General features: G+C 43.0%; 2 protein-coding genes across 2 annotated transcripts in view; one reads left to right on the top strand and one right to left on the bottom strand.

Moving 5' to 3' along the window:
• Positions 1-22,820, top strand: part of LOC123757574 (FMRFamide receptor) — a 687,359-nt gene that overhangs the window by 59,624 nt on the left and 604,915 nt on the right.
• Positions 7,208-7,624, bottom strand: LOC138366339 (clumping factor A-like). The gene has a single exon (XM_069327372.1). It carries the CDS (start codon positions 7,622-7,624, stop codon positions 7,208-7,210), a length of 417 nt encoding a protein of 138 aa, XP_069183473.1.

Genomic DNA, 22,820 nt, shown 5'->3' with positions numbered 1-22,820 from the left:
CTCCACCCAGGCTAAAAGAAATAGTGTCTGTGACAAAGTGAATATTGTCAAGGAATATCAAGATCCTTGACAATATCCACTCTTATTTTATCCACTCAAATATCAATAGATCAAGCACGTTTTTTTTTTGCAGGAATATTGGATTTATTCCCACAAAAAAATGCTTGATCTATTGGCTAAGTTATCGTGAGATGAGGTCAGAGTTTGGAGAGCAGGACTCTCGAAGCCGACTACAGGTAAACAAAGGGAACAAAATAGCATAGCTGATAAAGTATACAGATGAATCTTTATCTTAACTTACCGGACACCAAAGCCGACGTTAACTAAGTCTTCAAATTGGTCTCTGAAAGCAATGTAATCTTTAAGAAATTTTCACTTTCTTCGAAGAAACAGAAACTGGAGTAGAATACAAAACACAGTTAAGCACAGTCAAGAAAGGGTTGATTAAGACCTGCAGAGGTACTTAAGAGGCTCTCAGAAACCCATAGAGGCTCTTAGAGATTCTTGAAGGTCCTTAGTCACGATGGCCGGGGTCAGCATACCTGATATGGAAGTTGGTTAACAAGATACTTGAAGATGGTTATAGTTAATTATCTCCGAGAGGATAGTAGCCAAGTGCATCAGTTGAGATGGAGTGACTCACACATCTGGAGGCTGAGCACACATCTTGGGGACATTCCTTGCACACTCGACAGGATTTATAATCCCTGTGCGTCTCTAATTATTATAAATATATTTATGTAATTTTTATGTTATATATATATATATATATATATATATATATATATATATATATATATATATATATATATATATATATATATATATATATATATATATATATATATATATATATATATATATATATATAGTAAACATTGCTTTGGAGAGAATCATCCAGCTAGAATTATACTCTCGTTTTTTTTATTTAATTAGTGATACTAAATCAATCTTTTGTTCAGAAATTATAGCACTGAATAAGTATGTAGGATTCTTAGCGCCATTGTTAAGAGAAGATAGCCACCTGCCTTAGGGAAAAGACCACAAACTGTGTCTGGCAGCAATGAAGAAATAGGGAAGACTGATCTGAAAAGAAACATAGCGGTGTTCGCTGGTTCAGAAACATAATGTTGAACATAAAGTTATTACAAAAACAGAATGTGCACTGATTATAATTATAAATTAACTCCTCAGCCCACTACAGAGGAATATTTTTTTTGGTGGGGCGGGGGGGGGGGGGGTTTACTCTGTTTCACTCCATCGCCCAACCACTTGGGCTGGACCGTAGAGCAACGGCGTCGCTTCATGCAGGTTGGCGTTCAATCCCCGACCGTCCACAAATGGTTGGGCACCATTTTTTTTCCCCCGTCCCATTCCAAATCCTTATCCTGACCCCTTCCAAATGCTATATAGCGCTTTCTCCAGATATAGTTTACAAGCTATTCATGCCCGTGCCACCTCTTGAGTGGCTTAATCTTCATCAATCAATCAATTCTGAGAGTTAACCGCCCCGGCACGTAGATCTTCATGGTGACATTCTGTCTCTCTTCCTCTGTCCTGGATCAACTAAAGGAGCCCCTCCACCCCAGTAGAAGGGGTGGAGGAGTAGGAGTAGAAGGAGTTCTTCTACTCCCCAGCTTGGGGAGTAGAAGAACTCCCAGAACCCCATCAACCAGGTATACCCAGGCGCCCCGTAAAGGCGCCTAGTCTTTAATGTAATAAAACTCAAGGTTATAATACTTTGGACGCGGGCGATAAAGCCTACAGGAAAGTACACTTCTGTGACTGTATTGGAAACTATATAGAGGGTGAACAAATCGACAAGGGCCATGGCGAGGATTCGAACCTACGTCCGAGACCATAGAGGGTGTATTTTAGGTCTCCTGAACGCGTGAACTAACATCATAATAAAATAGTGAACACACTGATCATGAGCTATAGGCCTACGTGCTGTTGAGATAATATTATCCTGGTCAAATAATTGTGTATTTTAGAAATCTAAGTGATTAAAAGTAGGCTCAGTGACGTGCATGGCACCACATGCGTCACAGCGACGTGCATGGCACCACGTGCGTCACAGCGACGTGCATGGCACCACATGCGTCACAACTACGTACATTACCTCTGTGAGAACAGTTCTAGAGTGCGCGGTGCCAGCGCGAACAGTCGCCTAAATCGTTACGAAGCAAAACTAGGAATTACTCAAGCGGTTTACAACAAGATTAGTTCCTGAACTTTGAAGGCTGAGCTTCGATATAAGGCCAAGGGAACGAGACCTCTCCAAGCACAAAGAAAGCGACCAATGGGAGACGTGATCACAACATATAAGATACTCAGAGGTATCGACAAAAATTCACAAAACTATAGGTTTTGCATGAGCGCGGGCAGGACGAGAGGATTTACGGGGAAACTCGATGCTCCGATGCCGAGTTTAGAATAAGGAAAACGAACAAGGGGAAAGTAGTTCAAGTTAACTCATTGCATAGTTGCAAGAGAAAGTATGATAAAGTCAAATAATTGAAAGTCTTTGCAACACGCGATCGACGTGATAGAAGCGTGACCCAGAAGCTATATCTCTCACGGGCTATTCATGCCCGTGCCACCTTTAGGGTGCCTTTATCTTTATCAATCAATCGCTATATCTCGGCCTGCAATCTCATACGAGGGTTAAAATTGACCAATTATTCAGCAACAATCTCCTTAAAGGAAGAAAAACTGAAAACGCTCCAATAACTAATCCTCTATTAAGAATATAATACAAAGCAATATCCACCTTTCCCCGCAACCGACACCTGAATTTAGCTTAATGCCTAATTTTAACAAAAATATATAATAAAAAATGGGATAGTAAAGTGAAGAATTGACGGGGGGGGGGGGGGCAAGAATCAGAGGCTGCTTCTTTATTGAATTTTGCTAGGAATTGCTTCTTTATTGCTAGGAATAAGAATATTGCTAGGAATTGTTTCTTTATTGCTAGGAATATTCTCCTTCTACTACGGCAGCCACCATCACCACGGTGGCCGTCCTACATAGATACTGGGAATTGGTTGTGGAAATCACCTTTATGGCTCTGTGTGGAGAGGTAAGAGACGGTGGTAGCTGGCGAGTATTGCCCTAGATCCCTCCTCCCCCCCCCCCAAAGCTTCCACTTTGATGTGGTTTATAGTGCTGTGGAACAAGCTGATTGGTTCGTGACTAATGTAAACCTTTCCCAATCAGTTCTTGGCTACTGTGACGTTAGTTTGTTTCTGTTACTTTGGTTCTTGAGCTTCTCTGTGGTGTAAAATGTTTTAAGTTCTGAGAACCAATCTTTACAAGATTGTAATTTCAACTTAAACTCTATGTTCTCTCTTAACCCCCAATGTACTTTCTTGTATATATATAAATAAATAAACTACTTTTGGCGTCAGCTGATTGTGTTGATACACAACGAGATCGGTAAAGAAAAAAATTGAATTGGTCTGTTGAGTCTACTGATGAGTTCGTAACATTATCTTGTCTACTTAACTTTATAACAACTAAAACGTTGTTTGATTCGTTCCCATTAATGGATATGTCAACCAATTAATCAACCCATCCTATCCATTTTGTAGGTACTAACAGTAACGATGAGGACCATAGTATATATGGTCTATAGTATATATATGGTACGTTGGTATATATAGTATATATACCGACGTACAACGCAATTAGACAGTAGAAATCTGAACGATTGAGTTGGACAAACCGGAAAACTATTTTTGACTTGTGTTGCTTTGACAAACTAAACTAACCTTCCTAGGCCTAATGCGCGATATCTGAGGCCTAATATAGTACATGTATGTGCTATACTAGGCCTAGGAATATTTAAGTTTGTTTTTATAGCTTCATTTATTTTAAAAGATTTTCCTTACTAGTCAGTATACTACTGTCTAAAAGCTTAGTATGTGCGAATTCGTGACTGTTGACGATCCTTACAACAGGAGGACGAGGGTATGTTATTGTATACCCATTTTACCCTCCGATGTTAGGCTGGTGGCACTCGTTAGGCTGGTGGCACTTGTTAGGCTGGTGGCACTTGTTAGGCTGGTGGCACTTGTTAGGCTGGTGGCACTTGTTAGGCTGGTGGCACTTGTTAGGCTGGTGGCACTCGTTAGGCTGGTGGCACTTGTTAGGCTGGTGGCACTCGTTAGGCTGGTGGCACTTGTTAGGCTGGTGGCACTTGTTAGGCTGGTGGCACTCGTTAGGCTGGTGACACTCGTTAGGCTGGTGGCACTTGTTAGGCTGGTGGCACTTGTTAGGCTGGTGGCACTTGTTAGGCTGGTGGCACTTGTTAGGCTGGTGGCACTTGTTAGGCTGGTGGCACTTGCTAGGCTGGTGGCACTTGCTAGGCTGGTGGCACTTGAGATGTTAATGAGACTCGCCCCCACCACCACCTGGTTCCTCCCACCGTCACTTAACCCCACTGTGAAAATATTACACTCCAAAGCTTGAAATTTGTATTAACCAGCCTTGTCATTAGGCCCTGTGACGGTAGAGGTGTGTGTGTGTGTAATTACCTAAGTGTAGTTACAGGATGAGAGCTACGCTCGTGTGTGTGTGTGTGTGTGTGTGTGTGTGTGTGTGTGTGTGTGTGTGTGTGTGTGTGTGTGTGTGTGTGTGTGTGTGTGTGTGTGTGTGTGTGTAAGGCAGAGGGTATATATACCTGCCGTTGACAGCGTGCAGGGGGGGCTGGAAGACTGCTCCCGTCAGCTCATACCCTGTCGTAGCTCAGTCGATTAAGGCAGTGTCTGGGATGCTCCCGGACGCAGGTTCGAATCCTCGTCACGGCCCTTGTGGATTTGCTCCCGTCACTCTGACCTGCCAATCACCCTTCATGCTAAGACATGCTCCGCCAAGCATCTCCTCTCCACCCATATGCTCCGCAGCTTAAATCAGCATAGCACACAAAGTTGGATGTGTTCACAAAGAGGGAGATGATGGGGATGACGGTGGTGGTGGGGAAGATGGTGGTGGTGGGGGAGATGGTGGTGGTGGGGAAGATGGTGGTAGGAGGCCCACAGGACTGACAATAACCATGTGCCAAGCAGCTTACCTGCTGCCTGGAAAAGAGTGGAGTTCACCTCCGGGGAGACCTGCCCTGATGTACCAACGTCCAATTTAGTTTTTCTTTGGTATGCATTTTATCCTACATATAATATATATGATTATTTGTGTAAGCTGTATTTAAGTGATATTTTAATGGTTGGGTAAAAGAGAGGAAATTATGTTTTAAGTTCCTTTGATTAACAAGGCTAGTGGGATTTTTAATCACACTAGCGCGGACTTATCCTGATTCTGATACCTATCCTGTTATATACGCGGACCTATCCTGTTTCTGATATACATGATCTAAAGGGCATAGACTCATTCCTCCTAATGTTTGCTGATGATGCAAAAATTATGAGAAGGGTTTAGACAGAGGAGGATAGAAAGGGACTACAAGATGACCTGAACAAACTGAAGGAATGGTCCATCAAATGGCTACTAAGCGCCTGACAGCTGGGTGGACAGAGCTTCGGATTCGTAGTCCTGAGGTTCCGGGTTCGATCCCCGGTTGAGGCGGAGGCAAATGGGCAAAATGTTTCTTTCATCCTGATGCTCCTGTTACCTAGCAGTAAATAGGTACCTGGAAGTTAGACAGCTGCTACGGGCTGCTTCCTGGGGGTGGAGGCCTGGTCGAGTACCGGGCCGATGAGGATGAGGATGGTAAGGTTCTCCAAGATGACTTTAACAACCTACAGAGTTGCTCCAAGAAATGGCTATTGGAATTCAACACCAGCAAGTGGAACGTGATGGGAATGGAAAATGAAGGGAAACTACCGCTGTCTAAGACTTGGGAATGGACATAACACCAAATCTAACTCTGGAGGTTCATATATATATATATATATATATATATATATATATATATATATATATATATATATATATATATATATATATATATATATATAACGTCAGCATCATACTCTACGCTAGTAAAAGTTAGAACATCATTCATGAACCTAATTAAGGAGGCATTTAGAGCGCTGTACACCACCCATGTGATACCGGTTTTAAAGCATGCCGCCCCATCATGGACTCCCCCCCCCCCCCACACCTAAAAAAAGCACATAAGGAAACTCAAAAAGGTTTACAAGTTTGCGACAAGGCTCGTCCCACAATTGGCAGAGATGGGGGGTATGAAGAGAGACTGAAGGAACTAAAGCTGACGATGCAAGAAAATAGAGAGATATGATAGAAACGTATGAAATACTCAGGAAGGATTGACAAAGTGGAAAAGAGGAAATATTCGCAATGAACTCTTAATAGAACGTAGGTCAGGAATCACTGTATTACACAATCTTCGTCTAGAAAATCGGTGTCCAAGAGCTAATGTTCGATCCTGCAGGCACAAGTAGGCAAGTATACATACACAAATGAGAATATAAAAAAATAGGGCGAGACATAATTACCACATATAAAATACTCAGGGGGGAATTGACAGAACAGATTAACACAAACGACTTAGCAAGGGTATTATACGAACAAGGGGGGACACAGAGAGAAAGAAAGTACCCAAACAAACCACAGCGACATTAGAAAGATTTATTTTTGTCAGTGTCAGAATGCGGAGCTGGAGGCAGACTCCACACACACACACAGCTTTAAATATGTGTGTGTGTGTGGAGGTCAATATAATCTGGAATCTATATACACCAGTCGATTGAGTATTGAGAGGCGGGACCAAAGAGCCAGAGCTCAATTCCCGCAAGCACAACTAGGTGAGTACACACACACACACACACTCACTCACTCACTCACTCACTCACTCACTCACTCACTCACTCACTCACACACACACACACACACACACACACACACACACACACACACACACACACACACACACACACACACACACTTCCGCATATACACTCGTCATCACTAACACCATCACCGACATTATCACTATCATCACCATAATTACCGCTCACTGTAATATCATCATCAAACTGCTCATCACTGTCAACTCCATACAAATCATCACACCATCACTAACGATAGTACTAACATCATCATCCGTTATCACCATCATTAGCGCTCATATCACTATTTTTAGCACTCATCACTATCACCATCAACGCTATCATCATTACTATCACCAACGCTATCATTATCACTATGATCGTCATCACTATCACCATCAACAGTCATCATCACTGTCACCATGAACGTTATAATCATTATCACCAATGCTGTTATCACTATCACCGTCATTAACATCACCGCTATCACCATCACTGTCAGTAACATTATCATTATCACTATCATCACTATTAGCATAATCAATATTATTATAATTAATGCTATCATCAACACTCTCACCATCACCAACGCTCTTATCAATGTTATCATCACTGCTACCATCAATGCTATCACTCCTCACTATAGCATAATGGACGCTATCACCATCAACTCTGACACCATCATCAACTCTGACACCTTCATCAACGCTGTCACCATCATTAACGCTGTCACCATAATTAACGCTATCACCATCAACGCTATCACCATCATTAGCGCTCATATCACTATCATTAGCACTCTTTTTAGCACTCATCACTATCACCATCAACGCTATCATCATTACTAACTAACATCAGTAGTACTAACATCATCATCCGTTATCACCATCATTAGCGCTCATATCACTATTTTTAGCACTCATCACTATCACCATCAACGCTATCATCATTACTATCACCAACGCTATCATTATTACTATGATCGTCATCACTATCACCATCATCAACGCTATCACCATCATCACCATCAACGTTATCATCATCCCTCCTCTTAATACCTTGAATACAGTTTAATACCGAATTGCTCCATAATATGTTTTCAGCAGTTAGGCCGTATAACAGTCCATTGATCAATTAAGTATTTTAAACTGAACAAAATAAATAAATAAATAATAAATGGTCCCCCCCCCCCTGTCATTAGTGAAACACAACACATTGAGCTTAGCATATTCATGCATTTGTGTAATTGATTTTTTTAATTTGCTTCCTAGTAAGTGGATTATCGAGTATAATTGCGTTACTAAAATTGTTGTTGTTGTGTGTGTGTATATATATATATATATATATATATATATATATATATATATATATATATATATATATATATATATATATGTCGTCCCTAGTAGCCAGAATGCACTTCTCAGCCTACTATGCAAGGCCCGATTTGCCTAATAAGCCAAGTTTTCCTGAATTAATATATTTTCTCTAATTTTTGTCTTATATGAAATGATAAAGTTACCCATTTCATTATGTATGAGGTCAAATTTTTTTTATTGGAGTTAAAATTAACGTAGATATATGACCGAACCTAGCCAACCCAACCTAACCTAACCTAACCTATCTTTATAGGTTAGGTTAGGTTAGGTAGCCAAAAAAGTTAGGTTAGGTTAGGTTAGGTAGGTTAGGTAGTCGAAAAACAATTATTTCATGAAAACTTGGCTTATTAGGCAAATCGGGCCTTGCATAGTAGGCTGAGAAGTGCGTTCTGGCTACTAGGTACGACATATATATATATATATATATATATATATATATATATATATATATATATATATATATATATATATATATATATATATATATATATATAAGGAAGCGGGCCTCGGGTGAAAGAGGGCTGTGACGATCTCTGTCAGGAACCCGTAGGTGCGGGACCGGGACTTCCACCTCCTGGGGCTCGTGCGGCCCCCCCCAGGCTCTGCTTCGGGAGGCTGGGGTCGTTCATGCCCTTACTGGGGTGGTTCTTTTCCGGCCCCGACCTCGGCGCTCTCCGGGTTTGGAGTCCCTGTGCCTTCTTTTACCAAATTCGAGGTCAACTCCGGCGCTGGAGCCCCTAGGGGACAGTTAGTTGTTGCCTTCAGCCTCGTTCTGACAGTTCCTGAGACGGCGCTGGAACCAATCGTATTGGCGGTTGCCTTTACATTGGAGACTTTCTGCGCCGTAGAGAGGGGGGAAACTGCTGCATAGGTGACAGCTTCTCCTCCGTATCTACCTACTTAGGCTTTGCGCCCTGGAGAGGCCACTCCAGACCAACAACCAGAGCGCAACTCCATAGACTCCTCGGGGTTGACTATAGAGTTTGACTATATATATATACTGTATATATATATATATATATATATATATATATATATATATATATATATATATATATATATATATATATTAAAAATGATATAAATATAAAAATATAAAAATAATTATATATTAAAAATGATTTTTACAACTTGTTATTGAAGGTCTCTCCTAATCAATTTCATGAGAATTTAAAAAAAAAAGAATTAGGTAATTGACCACGTGTTTCAAAATATTTATTCTCCAAAATTCGAAATTTAAAATCTGTAAATGTTTGACTTATAATGAATGTATTAAAATCTTTATAGGATATTTTGAAATTGACACAGTTATCACTACAAGGGCTGTTTCTAACTAATATTTTTCCAATTATGTTTTAATAATTAAATACTAGATATATACATCGAAAAGTTTCCTTCAGTATTTTCGAATCCAGAAAAAATATGATAAGCTTAGTATACATATTTTGGACGAATTTTCTCATACGGATTTTTGTATTCGCTTCTGGTGATGTGATGAAATGAACAAGTGGATGAAACTTAATGTATATTATGTATTATATATATATATATATATATATATATATATATATATATATATATATATATATATATATATATATCCATGGCAAAATCAAATCCTTTTTTTATGCATTTCTATGCTCTCTGAAAAAGGATGGAGGTAGACCGATTGCCGTTAGTAATTCCTTTCACAGACTCGTTGCAAAGGCCGTTGTCAGAAGGATGAGAATGGAAGCAGCCAGCATGCTGCAATCCAACCAGGTGGGGTTTGGGGGTCCCCTAAAGCAGGGAAGCATCAGTCCATGCAGCACCAGCCTATATCATTTCTCTCACCGAAGACAAAGAAGTAGTAAAATTAGATTGAAAAACTGTTTTCTACTCTGTTTAAAGGGAAATAGTTTTCAAGAGAGTCGAAGAATGTTCTTCCCGTTGTTTCAGCAAGTTACAGCAGACTCCACGCTCGTGTTTGTCTGCTGTGACAAAGCTTCGACGAGCACAAAGTCAGCTCAGCAGAGGGAATTCTTCAACAGGGATACCCCAGCCCCGTTGCATCCCTTCCTTTTCTGCATAGCGGTTCATGAAATCACAAGCAGACTGTCCAGCGAGTTCAAACTCTGGTTCCTAGATGGCGGCACTGTGGATGGTGCACAACCTGCTGGGAGACCTTGGGTGTCGCCCCTCACCCCTTCACGCGGGAAATAATTTCACCCAACAAGAAGTCATTAATGTAGTAAAATCAACTTTACCCGAATCCTCAACCATTGAACCCACCGACAGCTCACTGCTTGGAGCACCTTTGGATCAAAACGCCATTGATTTTCCCTCGAGGAAAATTTCAATGACCTAAAGAGAGTGAATGAGAGAATAAGGAACTCTGACCCACATGATGGTCTGTACCTTCTCTCACAAGGTGTCTTAACTTTACCCACCATGCTTAAGGTGCTCTCCCACTACTGGTAGCCCACTTCTGTCAATGCGACGAGCTCCTGAAATCAGTATTTAGGAAGGCATTCAAACGAGCCAGCATCAACTATGTTTACATCATGTGTAAAGGGCCATGTTGGATGGGTGGTAGTGTAACCATTGGCAGTATCAACAGCCTCCAGGAAGGCCCAATCCGGCGTGATCCAGGTGGTGAACTGTCATTAATCTCTCTCTCTCTCTTCCCTCGCGGCCTCTCTCTCCCCTCTCACGTCTCCTGAAGACGTCTCGTCAAGGGTGCGATTTTTGTTGGTCGGTTTCATATCTTGTAATGTTTTTTATATATTTTGAAAGCGGGTTGGTGCTGTTGGATATGGTGGTTGGTGGTGTTGGGGATGGTGGTTGGTGCTGTTGGATATGGTGGTTGGTGGTGTTGGGGATGGTGGTTGGTGCTGTTGGATATGGTGGTTGGTGGTGTTGGGGATGGTGGTTGGTGCTGTTGGATATGGTGGTTGGTGGTGTTAGGGATGGTGGTTGGTGCTGTTGGATATGGTGGTTGGTGGTGTTAGGGATGGTGGTTGGTGCTGTTGGATATGGTGGTTGGTGTAGAGGATGTTGGCTGGTGGTAAAGAGGATGGTGGTCGATGGTGCAGAGGATGGTGGTTGATTGTGTTGGGGGATGGTGGTTAATGATGTAGAGCAGCGGTCGCCAACCTTTCGGGCCTCACGGACTCCTAAATCCATCATTTTAAATCCCTCGGACCACTAATGTGACCCGTCGGACCACTAACAAGAACTTACCTCCAACAGTCAGTGTTGTTAAAGCAATTACTTGCTTTTGCATATTTTCACGCCTTCTTTGACAACATTAAAGTGGGTTTGCTAGCTAAATCCGGGTGTTATATTCTTTGGAGTTTGGAAGGTTTCAGGGCCTCAACCTGTCCTCTTAAAAAGAACGTCGCTTTTGGCCGTTTGCCCGTATGGCCGAATTTGGACGTAATTTGAAAATGAAAAAAAATGAAAATAAATTTGGGATTTTTTTTTCAACAACAGTAAGTTAAGGGTCCTCTGATAGGTTAGGTGGGCAGGAAATTCCCATAAAGTTTCAAAACGTTATGAAAAACGTTAATTTAAAGTGTCCTCTTATAACCTCTGCGCGTACGCCGGACGACTCAAACAGAAAACGGAACAGAACGTCACTTTTGTGAGTCGATTTCATTTCAAATTACGTCCAAATTTGGCCATAGCGCGCATACCAGCCAAAAGTGACGTTATTTTTAAGAGGACGGGTTACATCATGAGATCAACTCTCAGAACACATGGCGGCCGTGGATACTGCCGCTCTCTTAACAGGCTCTTGAATAATTGCTATATTTCCAAGTTGTTCGAATCATATTTTCTTGATATTCTGAGTTTTTTGTTTTTCTCTCCGCCTCCAGGAAGCAGCCCGTGACAGCTGACTAACTCCCAGGTACCTATTTTACTGCTAGGTAACAGGGGCATAGGGTGAAAGAAACTTTGCCCAATGTTTCTCACCGACGCCTGGGATCGAACCCAGGACCACAGGATCACAAGTCCAGCGTGCTGTCCGCTTGGCCGACCAGCTCCCGTGATCGACTCTGAACCATTGATCAGTTCTGAACCATTGGTGATCAACTCTGAATCATTGATCAATTCTGAACCATTGGTGATCAACTCTGAACCATTGATCAACTCTGAACCATTGGTGATCAACTCTGAACCATTGATCAACTCTGAACCATTGATCAGTTCTGAACCATTGGTGATCAACTCTGAACCATTGATCAGTTCTGAACCATTGGTGATCAACTCTGAATCATTGATCAACTCTGAACCATTGGTGATCAACTCTGAACCATTGATCAGTTCTGAACCATTGGTGATCAACTCAGAACCATTGATCAGCTCACCGTTTAATCCACTACACACAGCACTATTGTTACTATTATCATTAGTTACACTATCTTTCACAGTACAGTACTAAAGAAATGCAAAATATTCCTTTGCTTTGTTTCACTCATTATCAGTTGATTGCATTCGCATCTGAAACCAAACAAGAAATGATAATTAAGGTTAAAGTATTTAATGTCATTATATATAACAGTTCAAAAAAAATCACAGTTACATACAAATGAACCTAAAGTAAAATAATAGCTTCAGGATATAAGATTTTCTTAGAATATTATTATTTTTTTTATTATTAATTAAACATAATACAAATAATGTTCATATTTTTCTGTGGACCACCGGTTGGCGATGCTGGTGTAGTGGATGGTGGTTAGTGGTGTTGGCGATGGTGGTTGATGGTGTTGGGGATGGTGGTTGGTGGGGTAGAGGATGGTTGTTAGTGGTGTTGGCGATGGTGGTTGATTGTGTTGGGGATGGTGGTTGGTGGGGTAGAGGATGGTTGTTAGTGGTGTTGGGGATGGTGGTTGATTGTGTTGGGGATGGTGGTTGGTGGGGTGGAGAATGGTGGTTAGTGGTGTTGGGGATGGTGGTTGATTGTGTTGGGGATGGTGGTTGGTGGGGTGGAGAATGGTGGTTAGTGGTGTTGGGGATGGTGGTTGATTGTGTTGGGGATGGTGGTTGGTGGGGTGGAGAATGGTTGTTAGTGGTGTTGGGGATGGTGGTTGGTGGGGTGGAGAATGGTTGTTAGTGGTGTTGGGGATGGTGGTTGATTGTGTTGGGGATGGTGGTTGGTGGGGTGGAGAATGGTTGTTAGTGGTGTTGGGGATGGTGGTTGGTGGGGTGGAGAATGGTTGTTAGTGGTGTTGGGGATGGTGGTTGATTGTGTTTGGGAATGGTGGTTGGTGGGGTGGAGAATGGTTGTTAGTGGTGTTGGGGATGGTGGTTGATTGTGTTGGGGATGGTGGTTGGTGGGGTGGAGAATGGTGGTTAGTGGTGTTGGGGATGGTGGTTGATTGTGTTGGGGATGGTGGTTGATGGGGTAGAGGATAGTGGTTGATGGTGTTGGCGAAGGTGGTGTAGAGGATAGTGGTTGATGGTGTTAGCGATGCTGGTGTAGAGGATAGTGGTTGGTGGTGCTGGCGATGGTGGTTGGTGGTGTAGAGGTACCTGATGCAGAGCGCCTGGGCTGATCACGCCACATTATATTCAACAGATCTCATTATATCTCTTCGGAAAATAGACACGCTCATTATGCTAATGAAGAACCACGACTTCCATTACCAAAGCTCCGCGTTATTCCGTATATAAATAACATTCTGGTAAGCAGTAATTAGACCTAATGAAGACAAAAGGAAATCATATCTAGCCTCATGTTTGTTGAACTTATCTATAATGAAAGTCAGGCGATGAGTCACAATAACGTGGCTGAAGTATGTTGACCAGACCACACATATCAACTTGAGAATCGACTTGAGAATGGTCCAGGACGGACCGAAACGTCGTCGTCCCTTCAACTTTTAGTGTGTGGTCTGGTAAATATAATGAAAGTCGTAAATTAAAATGCAAACAAAATGAAGGAAATATATATATATGGATGGACAAACAATCTATCCAAAGGGAAGGGAACAAAGGAAGCATGTGAGGCTGGGCACCACACTCGTGTCTATTGGCTGATCCAGTTACCAGACAAAATAACAAATGGGAACTGCTCTCTGGCGGACTATGGCAACGCTGCGCTCACCTCGACGTTGGCTCGCTTGTAAACAAAATTAAATCATTCTTGTCCACGTTAGTCAACAGCCAGTGTTCTCAGCCCTCACTTTTTCATAGTTGGCTTTAAACATATATTGTTAATTAAATATATATATATATATATATATATATATATATATATATATATATATATATATATATATATATATATATGCGAACAAGCCTGAATGGTCCCCAGGACTATATGCGACTGAAAACTCACACCCCAGAACAACTGGGGTGTGAGTGACATATATATATATATATATATATATATATATATATATATATATATATATATATATATATATATATATATATATATATATATATATATATATGTTTAGGGCATCTATTCCTCTGACTAGTTCATGCCTCTTGGTTTAATTGGAAGAGGATGCCTCCAAATGTCACATTTTTTCAAAGTTGACTAAAAGAATAAAAATTAACGGTAGAATGTATTATATTTATAATAACTTTTCGAGCCTACAAGGTTCATTCTCAAGTGAGGAGACAGTTGTTGTTGTTTTACATTCAGCTCCTCGGAACAAAAAGTTGCAAGTAGCATGGACTATGGTGAGCCCGTAGTGGACTTACCTGGCACAGGAGCGGGGCAAGTAGCACGGGCTATGGTGAGCCCGTAGTGGACTTACCTGGCACAGGAGCGGGGCAAGTAGCACGGGCTATGGTGAGCCCGTAGTGGACTTACCTGGCACAGGAGCGGGGCAAGTAGCATGGACTATGGTGAGCCCGTAGTGGACTTACCTGGCACAGGAGCGGGGCAAGTAGCACGGGCTATGGTGAGCCCGTAGTGGACTTACCTGGCACAGGAGCGGGGCAAGTAGCATGGACTATGGTGAGCCCGTAGTGGACTTACCTGGCACAGGAGCGGGGCAAGTAGCACGGGCTATGGTGAGCCCGTAGTGGACTTACCTGGCACAGGAGCGGGGCAAGTAGCATGGACTATGGTGAGCCCGTAGTGGACTTACCTGGCACAGGAGCGGGCCAAGTAGCATGGACTATGGTGAGCCCGTAGTGGACTTACCTGGCACAGGAGCCGGCCAAGTAGCACGGGCTATGGTGAGCCCGTAGTGGACTTACCTGGCACAGGAGCGGGCCAAGTAGCATGGACTATGGTGAGCCCGTAGTGGACTTACCTGGCACAGGAGCGGGGCAAGTAGCACGGGCTATGGTGAGCCCGTAGTGGACTTACCTGGCACAGGAGCGGGGCAAGTAGCACGGGCTATGGTGAGCCCGTAGTGGACTTACCTGGCACAGGAGCGGGGCAAGTAGCACGGTCTATGGTGAGCCCGTAGTGGACTTACCTGGCACAGGAGCGGGGCAAGTAGCACGGGCTATGGTGAGCCCGTAGTGGACTTACCTGGCACAGGAGCGGGGCAAGTAGCACGGGCTATGGTGAGCCCGTAGTGGACTTACCTGGCACAGGAGCGGGGCAAGTAGCACGGTCTATGGTGAGCCCGTAGTGGACTTACCTGGCACAGGAGTAGAGCTGTAACTTATGCTGTAATATCTGTAACTTATGCTGTAATATCTGTAACTTATGCTGTAATATCTGTAATTAGAGGAAACAGATATAGATTAAGCCACCCAAAAGGTGGCACGGGCATGAATTGCCCGTAATAAGAGAGAGGAGACAATTGTTGCTGTTGTTGTTTTAGATTTAGCTACTCAGAAAGAAATGTCCATGTAGCACAGGCTATGGTGAGCCCTTAATTGAGTTCGGTTATTCGCGATAACCTTGTTACTCTGATATTTGGGTCAAAGTATTAAATGGAGGTGGGGTTTCCTCCTTTTTCCCTGTTTCTTTTTCGCTTCTGATTTAGTCTTGTTTTAATAGCCGAGCCTGGCCTCGGGCCGGGCTTGGGGAGTAGAAGAACTCCCAGAACCCCATCAACCAGGTATCAACCAGGTATCAATAACATTATCTTGGTGGTGGAAGTAAAGGAGACAGTAGGTAACAACGGATTTATACCAGTGGAAGATCTGGTCCATAGTTAAGTGAGGAGAAAGTAAAGAATAAAGGTAAGGTGCATGGATCAATACCCCTAAACATACACATTTAAGTCAGGTAATTAGAGCACAGGTAGAAGCGGGACCAAAGAGCCAGAGCTCAACCCCCCGCAAGCACAATCAGGTGAGCACAGGTGACCGTTAGTGTGCATGGCTCTTTGGGCAGTAACGTTATCGTTAGCATTTTCGAGTTCCGGTTCTGCTCTCGGCCTCATGGTGGGTAGAGGGAATAGTTCCGTTATTTGAGTATTTATGGCGGGTTGTTGTGGATGTTTAGCTGAAGGGATTCAAGACTTTGTAATTTGACATCTTGGGCTTTGTCTAATATGCAAGTGTTTTTATTCAGCATTTCTCTTGTTAGGGTGATGTCAGGGGCTTGTCTCATGTGAGTTTTAGGGGGCACTTGATTGAAGATGACAGGTTAAGCGCCTCGTCAGCTTGGTCGACGGCATAGCCATGTACTTAGAATGAAGGCTACATCCTTCGTGGGGGGGCAGGTGGACATGTATACCACGGTCGACTACTGCAGTTGGCTTCAGACTGCCTTTAATGAAGAATTCAGTGGTCTTTTTCGCTTTATAGTATAGTATGATGTCTATCTTTTAACATAGACATCATATACTATACAAATTGTTTTATTCATTGTTTTTATAAATATATGCCCTGGAACTGAAGTTTGATGTCGCTTGCTCACAATATAAGGAAAACTGTCTTCATGGAGCAGACCCACTTGGCGATCAGAGTGATGGAAGGAGCCCAAATCATTCCCAATCATAGGGGCAAAGAAAGTGTGAGTGAGGGAGTGTTGAAGCCCACTTACCCTACTGGATAATGAAGGGATGGGACGCAGCCAGGGCTTCACCCTTTCCCCTCACACAAGCAAGATGCTGGCTTTTGTACACTTGTTTTTTTACGGGTCTAAATTCAATTTCCTCTGACTCGCCGCGAGCTTCTCGCGGCTCAGTACTGACGGGTTTACCAGATGTTAGGAGCTAGGCAGGCCTTCTTCTTCCCCCCCCCCCCTCCTCTCTCTCTCTCTCTCTCTCTCTCTCTCTCTCTCTCTCTCTCTCTCTCTCTCTCTCTCTCTCTCTCTCTCTCTCTCTCTCTCTCTCTCTCTCTCTCTCTCTCTCTCCTCTCTCTCTCTCTCCCTCGCTCCTCTCTCTCTCTCTCTCTCTCTCTCTCTCTCTCTCTCTCTCTCTCTCTCTCTCTCTCTCTCTCTCTCTCTCTCTCTCTCTCTCTCTCTCTCTCCATCTCTCTCCATCTCTCTCTCTCTCTCTCTCCCTCTCTCTCTCTCTCCCTCGCTCCCTCTCTCTCTCTCTCTCTCTCTCTCTCTCTCTCTCTCTCTCTCTCTCTCTCTCTCTCTCTCTCTCTCTCTCTCTCTCTCTCTCTCTCTCTCTCTCTCTCTCTCCTCATTCCTCCAATATTCTGTTTTCCCCATTCCCTCCCTCCCTATTTTTCAGATCACAACATAATTCGGTTTATACAACTCATTATTTTTATATACGCCATTACACACACACACACACACACACACACACACACACACACACACACACACACACACACACACACACACACACACACACACACACACACACACACACCATTACCCTCAGCTTCTCCCTTACCCTTTCCCTCTCCCTCTCTCCCCCCACCCTGTCCTTCACCCTATCCCTCACCCTCATCACTCTCAGCCTCCAGTGACAGGGTCTCCCGTCTAACTCGGCCTTTCATCGGAATTCATCAAAATGCAACATAGAAAACAGGAATTCTGGAAGGTGTCCTGAGAGCCTCGCTTGTCCGGCCACGCACGCACGCCCACACGCACTCACACACACACACACACACACACACACACACACACACACACACACACACACACACACACACACACACACACACACACACACACACACACACACACACACACACACACACACACACACACACACACACACACACACACACACACACACACACACACACACACACACACACACACACACAAAATACAATTGGTCACAAGACAATTGGTCGAACAATTGGATGTTAGAGTTTAACCCAAGCAAATGTAATGTAATGAAGATAGGAGTAGGAAGCAGGAGACCAGATACAAGGTATCACTTGGGAGATGAAATACTTCAAGAGTCCGAGAGAGAGAAAGGCCTGGGGGTTGATATCACGCCAGACCTGTCCCCTGAAGCTCATATCAAGAGGATAACATCAGCAGCATATGCCAGGTTGGCTAACATAAGAACGGCCTTTAGAAACTTGTGTAAGGAATCTTTCAGAACATTATATACCACATATGTCAGACCAATCCTGGAGTATGCGGCTCCAGCATGGAGTCCATATCTAGTCAAGCATAAGACTAAACTGGAAAAGGTTCAAAGGTTTGCCACCAGACTAGTACCCGAGCTGAGAGGTATGAGCTACGAGGAGAGACTACGGGAATTGAACCTCACTTCGTTGGAAGACAGAAGAGTTAGGGGGGACATGATCACCACATTCAAGATTCTCAAGGGAATCGACAGGGTTGATAAAGATAGGCTATTTAACACAAGGGGCACACGCACTAGGGGACACAGGTGGAAACTGAGTGCCCAAATGAGCCACAGAGATATTAGAAAGAACTTTTTTAGTGTGAGAGTGGTTGACAAATGGAATGCATTGGGAAGCAATGTGGTGGAGGCTGACTCCATACACAGTTTCAAGTGTAGATATGATAGAGCCCAATAGGCTCAGAAACCTGTACACCTGTTGATTGACGGTTGAGAGGCGGGACCAAAGAACCAGAGCTCAACCCCCGCAAGCACAACTAGGTGAGTACACACACCACTGAGCCAGAGACAGCCATACTACCTAAGAGCCAGAGCTCAACCCCCGCAAGCACAGTTAGGTGAGTACTCGTCTTAATGTATGTCCATACTGTACAATATATATATATGCAAAGAGAGAAACCCAAGGAGATGAATAACATCTATTCAGTATTTGTAATACATTTTCATCATTGTTTTGAGTCGTGTGAGGGAAGTTGTTGGGGAAGGGGAGAGAGGGAAGTGAATTAGCATATTAAAGAATATCTCATAATGCTTGTATTGTTGTATTGTATGTATTGTATTGTATTGTATGTATTGTACAGTATTGTATGCTGGTAATAGCGATTGTAAATGCCTTTCTTCCTGCCTTCTATATATATTAAATTATTAGTATTGATGTCATCATTTTTGAGAATATCGGTAGAATTTATGATTAGGATTCGAACCCAGGTTACATTGCTTTTGACCATGTCGCTGTTGTAGTTGGCTAGGGCTAGAGTACCAAGTGAACGGGTTCGACTCCTCCTGATTTTCCTCATTGATACACCACGATAACGTCATTTCATTGTGTCATTATCGTTGTGAATATTTGTATTCAGTCATCAACTGTCTGTTAACATTCGCACCTAAAACCTTGACCAAACTCGCACGAGAATTATGATATTACATTTTCGTCGATGATAATTAATGGAGCCAATATATCTAAACAAATTAGGTACATTATTAGTGCATGACAGAAATATGGAATATTATAAGTTATAGTCAAAAGTTGACACTGGTCGACGACCGGGCCGCGGGGACGCGAAGCCCCGGAAGCACCTCAAGATACGGTATACTAGGGAGAGTATGGAAGGAAATGCAAGTCCTCGCGTAATATGTGGATAAAAAGATAACGTGGAAGGGAAAGGACATGAGAGGAAAATGAGGAGGAAGAAGAAAGAGAAGGAAAAAGAGATATAGGACTAGAAAAATGAGAAAAATAAGTCGGATCACGACTCGCTGGATGGGTGGGTGGAGGGTTTAATATTAAGGCTTCCTATGAGGCGAAGTTATAATTTCCTCTTCGTCTTACGACCCCTAAAAATAAAATACTTGTAGAAGGGTGCGGGAAAAGCCTTCCTGATCTTAACATACGCCTATTACCGGTATTAGGGGCGACTTATGGCCACCGTTCTCAGAGCCAAGTTAGCTTAAGTGTAATGATGACCAACACCCTCAGTTAAGGTATTCTCGGACCCAGTTAGAATAAACAGTTAAGGTATTCTCGGCCCAACCACTTGGCCTGGACGGTAGAGCAACGGACTCGCTTCATGGCACCATTATTTTTTTCCGTACCATCCTAAACACTTATCCTAATCACTTGCTTGAGCTAGTTAGGTTCCTGCTTACGCTTGGGCTGTGTGTGAAGAGTGTAAACTAAACTTTGTTAATCTTTCTCTACATAAGGAAGTGTTCTAATTCCTGAGATTAATTCATTCTTCTCTGCAAGCGTTCAAGTGAATTTTTGTTAGTTTTGCAGTTCGGAAACCAGGACTTACATGGTCGTCTCAGTACTGTAGAATGATGGTATAACTGTTGTTATACCAACATAATTGTTGTTATACCAACATAACTTTTGTTATACAAAGATAATTGTTGTTATACCAACATAATTGCTGTTATACCAACATAAGTTTTGTTATGCCAATATAATTGTTGTTATACCTATATTTATACCAAGATAATTGTTGTTATACCAAGATAATTGCTGTTATACCAACATAACCTGTGTTATACCAAGTGTTGTTATACCTGGTGATGTAACTTTTGCTATACAAGATGCCGGTGTATGCCGGTGTATGTTGTGTCTGCTGGCATACATGTTGGTGTAACTTTAGTATGGAGTCAGGTATATCAACAACAACACAATGGGTATACCTGGAGATAAGTTTCAATTCAGGAAAGACCTGGGTAAATACCGGTTTACAAATATGGCTGTTGATTTATGGAACAAAATTTCTTTCCGCGTGACATAATAGTCGTGGGACCCCCTTGATTGTTTCAAGCGCAGGCGAGACACACACACACACACACACATATATATATATGATTTTGGGTGGATGAAAGTAGGAAGTGTCTTGTATTGGCCCACAATAGGCTTTTTTTTTTTTTTACAATTGTCGTTATATATCATATGTTTCATGTGCAGCTACATATAGCAAGAGTATAAGAACAACTAGATACCAGGACCAATAAGAGCTGGGTGGCAGCAAGAGACGGGCTGAGCTCTTTTTGAGAGCGCCCCAGCAAGAGCACCACCACCAGAGCCGCCGGCAACTATGAGGATTCCCTTAGTGAGCTCCTCAGAAAGTTTGACTGACCACAAAGAGGTTCAGTTCCGGCGCTGATTCCCTCCAGAATTCTTCCCCTGGTTTAATTTTTCCTTATCTCTCTCTCTCTCTCTCTCTCTCTCTCTCTCTCTCTCTCTCTCTCTCTCTCTCTCTCTCTCTCTCTCTCTCTCTCTCTCTCTCTCTCTCTCTCGCCTTAACACTTAGCATATTGAGTTCCTCCTAGACAGCGTTCAAGGCCGTCCCTCACGTCACGGTGGCCATCATAGACCTCTTGACCACCACTCTTGTAAATAATGTCAATAAACACTCTTGTAAACACTCTTGTCAATGAGCCAAGAGCAAGTGGGGGAACGCTCTTAAAAATCCTCGCACGTAAATGCTTTCTTTGATGCAACGGAAGAAAATATTCTTCGGCGACCTATCTAAGATCACCCTGAAATACAAGAAGAAAATGAAAATACTATACAAAATGGAAATATTAAAAAAAAATGTTAGTTCAGATTGCTTTTAAAAAACTTAAAAAAATGGTATTTATACGAATTGCATTAAAAACAGCGGAAGAATAAATTATACAAGATGAAAACATTTGGGTGTTGACGGGGCGTCTCAGTGATGACGGGGTCGGGACGGTCAGCGGACTCACTGTCTCAAGGCACTAAATACATCATTATGAGAGCAGTGATTTATGGGGGGTCTTGTTTCCCCCCCCCCCCCCCCGCGCTCGGAGAGCTCTCACCACACTCCTCTAGTTTATTGTGGGGCGGAGTGTGGTGTTTGGGGGGGGGGGGGGTATGGTGTGTGGGTGGTATAGTGAGGGTGTTGAGGGGGGGGGGGGTATGGAGTGGGTGGTATAGTGTGGGGGGGGAGTATGGTGTGTGGGTGGTATAGTGAGGGTGTTGAGGGGGGGGTAGAGTATGGTGTGTGGGTGGTATAGTGAGGGTGTTGAGGGGGGGGGTATGGAGTGGGTGGTATAGTGTGGGGGGGGGGGGAGTATGGTGTGTGGGTGGTATAGTGTGGGTGTTGAAGGGGGTGGAGTGGGTGGTATAGTGTGGGGGGGGGGAGTATGGTGTGTGGGTGGTATAGTGTGGGTGTTGAAGGGGGGGGGGGGGAGTATGGTGTGTGGGTGGTATAGTGAGGATGTAGGGGTAGAGGTTAAGGTTATCAACTGAGAGAGGAGATATCAGGGATTAATGACAGATCAGTAAGGGGTTTCCTTATACTTATCTATCAGTATTTATCTATCAGCGACTTTGGGGAAGTGAGGTTTAGCTCCTTAGTCCCGGCTTACTAGCCTTGTTGTTCCTGTTGCGTTAAAGCTTCACTATTTTAACGAGATGCAATTCCTTAACT

This window comes from Procambarus clarkii, chromosome 19 (assembly GCF_040958095.1).
Source record: "Procambarus clarkii isolate CNS0578487 chromosome 19, FALCON_Pclarkii_2.0, whole genome shotgun sequence".
NCBI lineage: Eukaryota > Metazoa > Arthropoda > Malacostraca > Decapoda > Cambaridae > Procambarus > Procambarus clarkii.
Note: the sequence above shows the minus strand (reverse complement) of the source record. Positions and strands in the feature narration are given on the sequence as shown.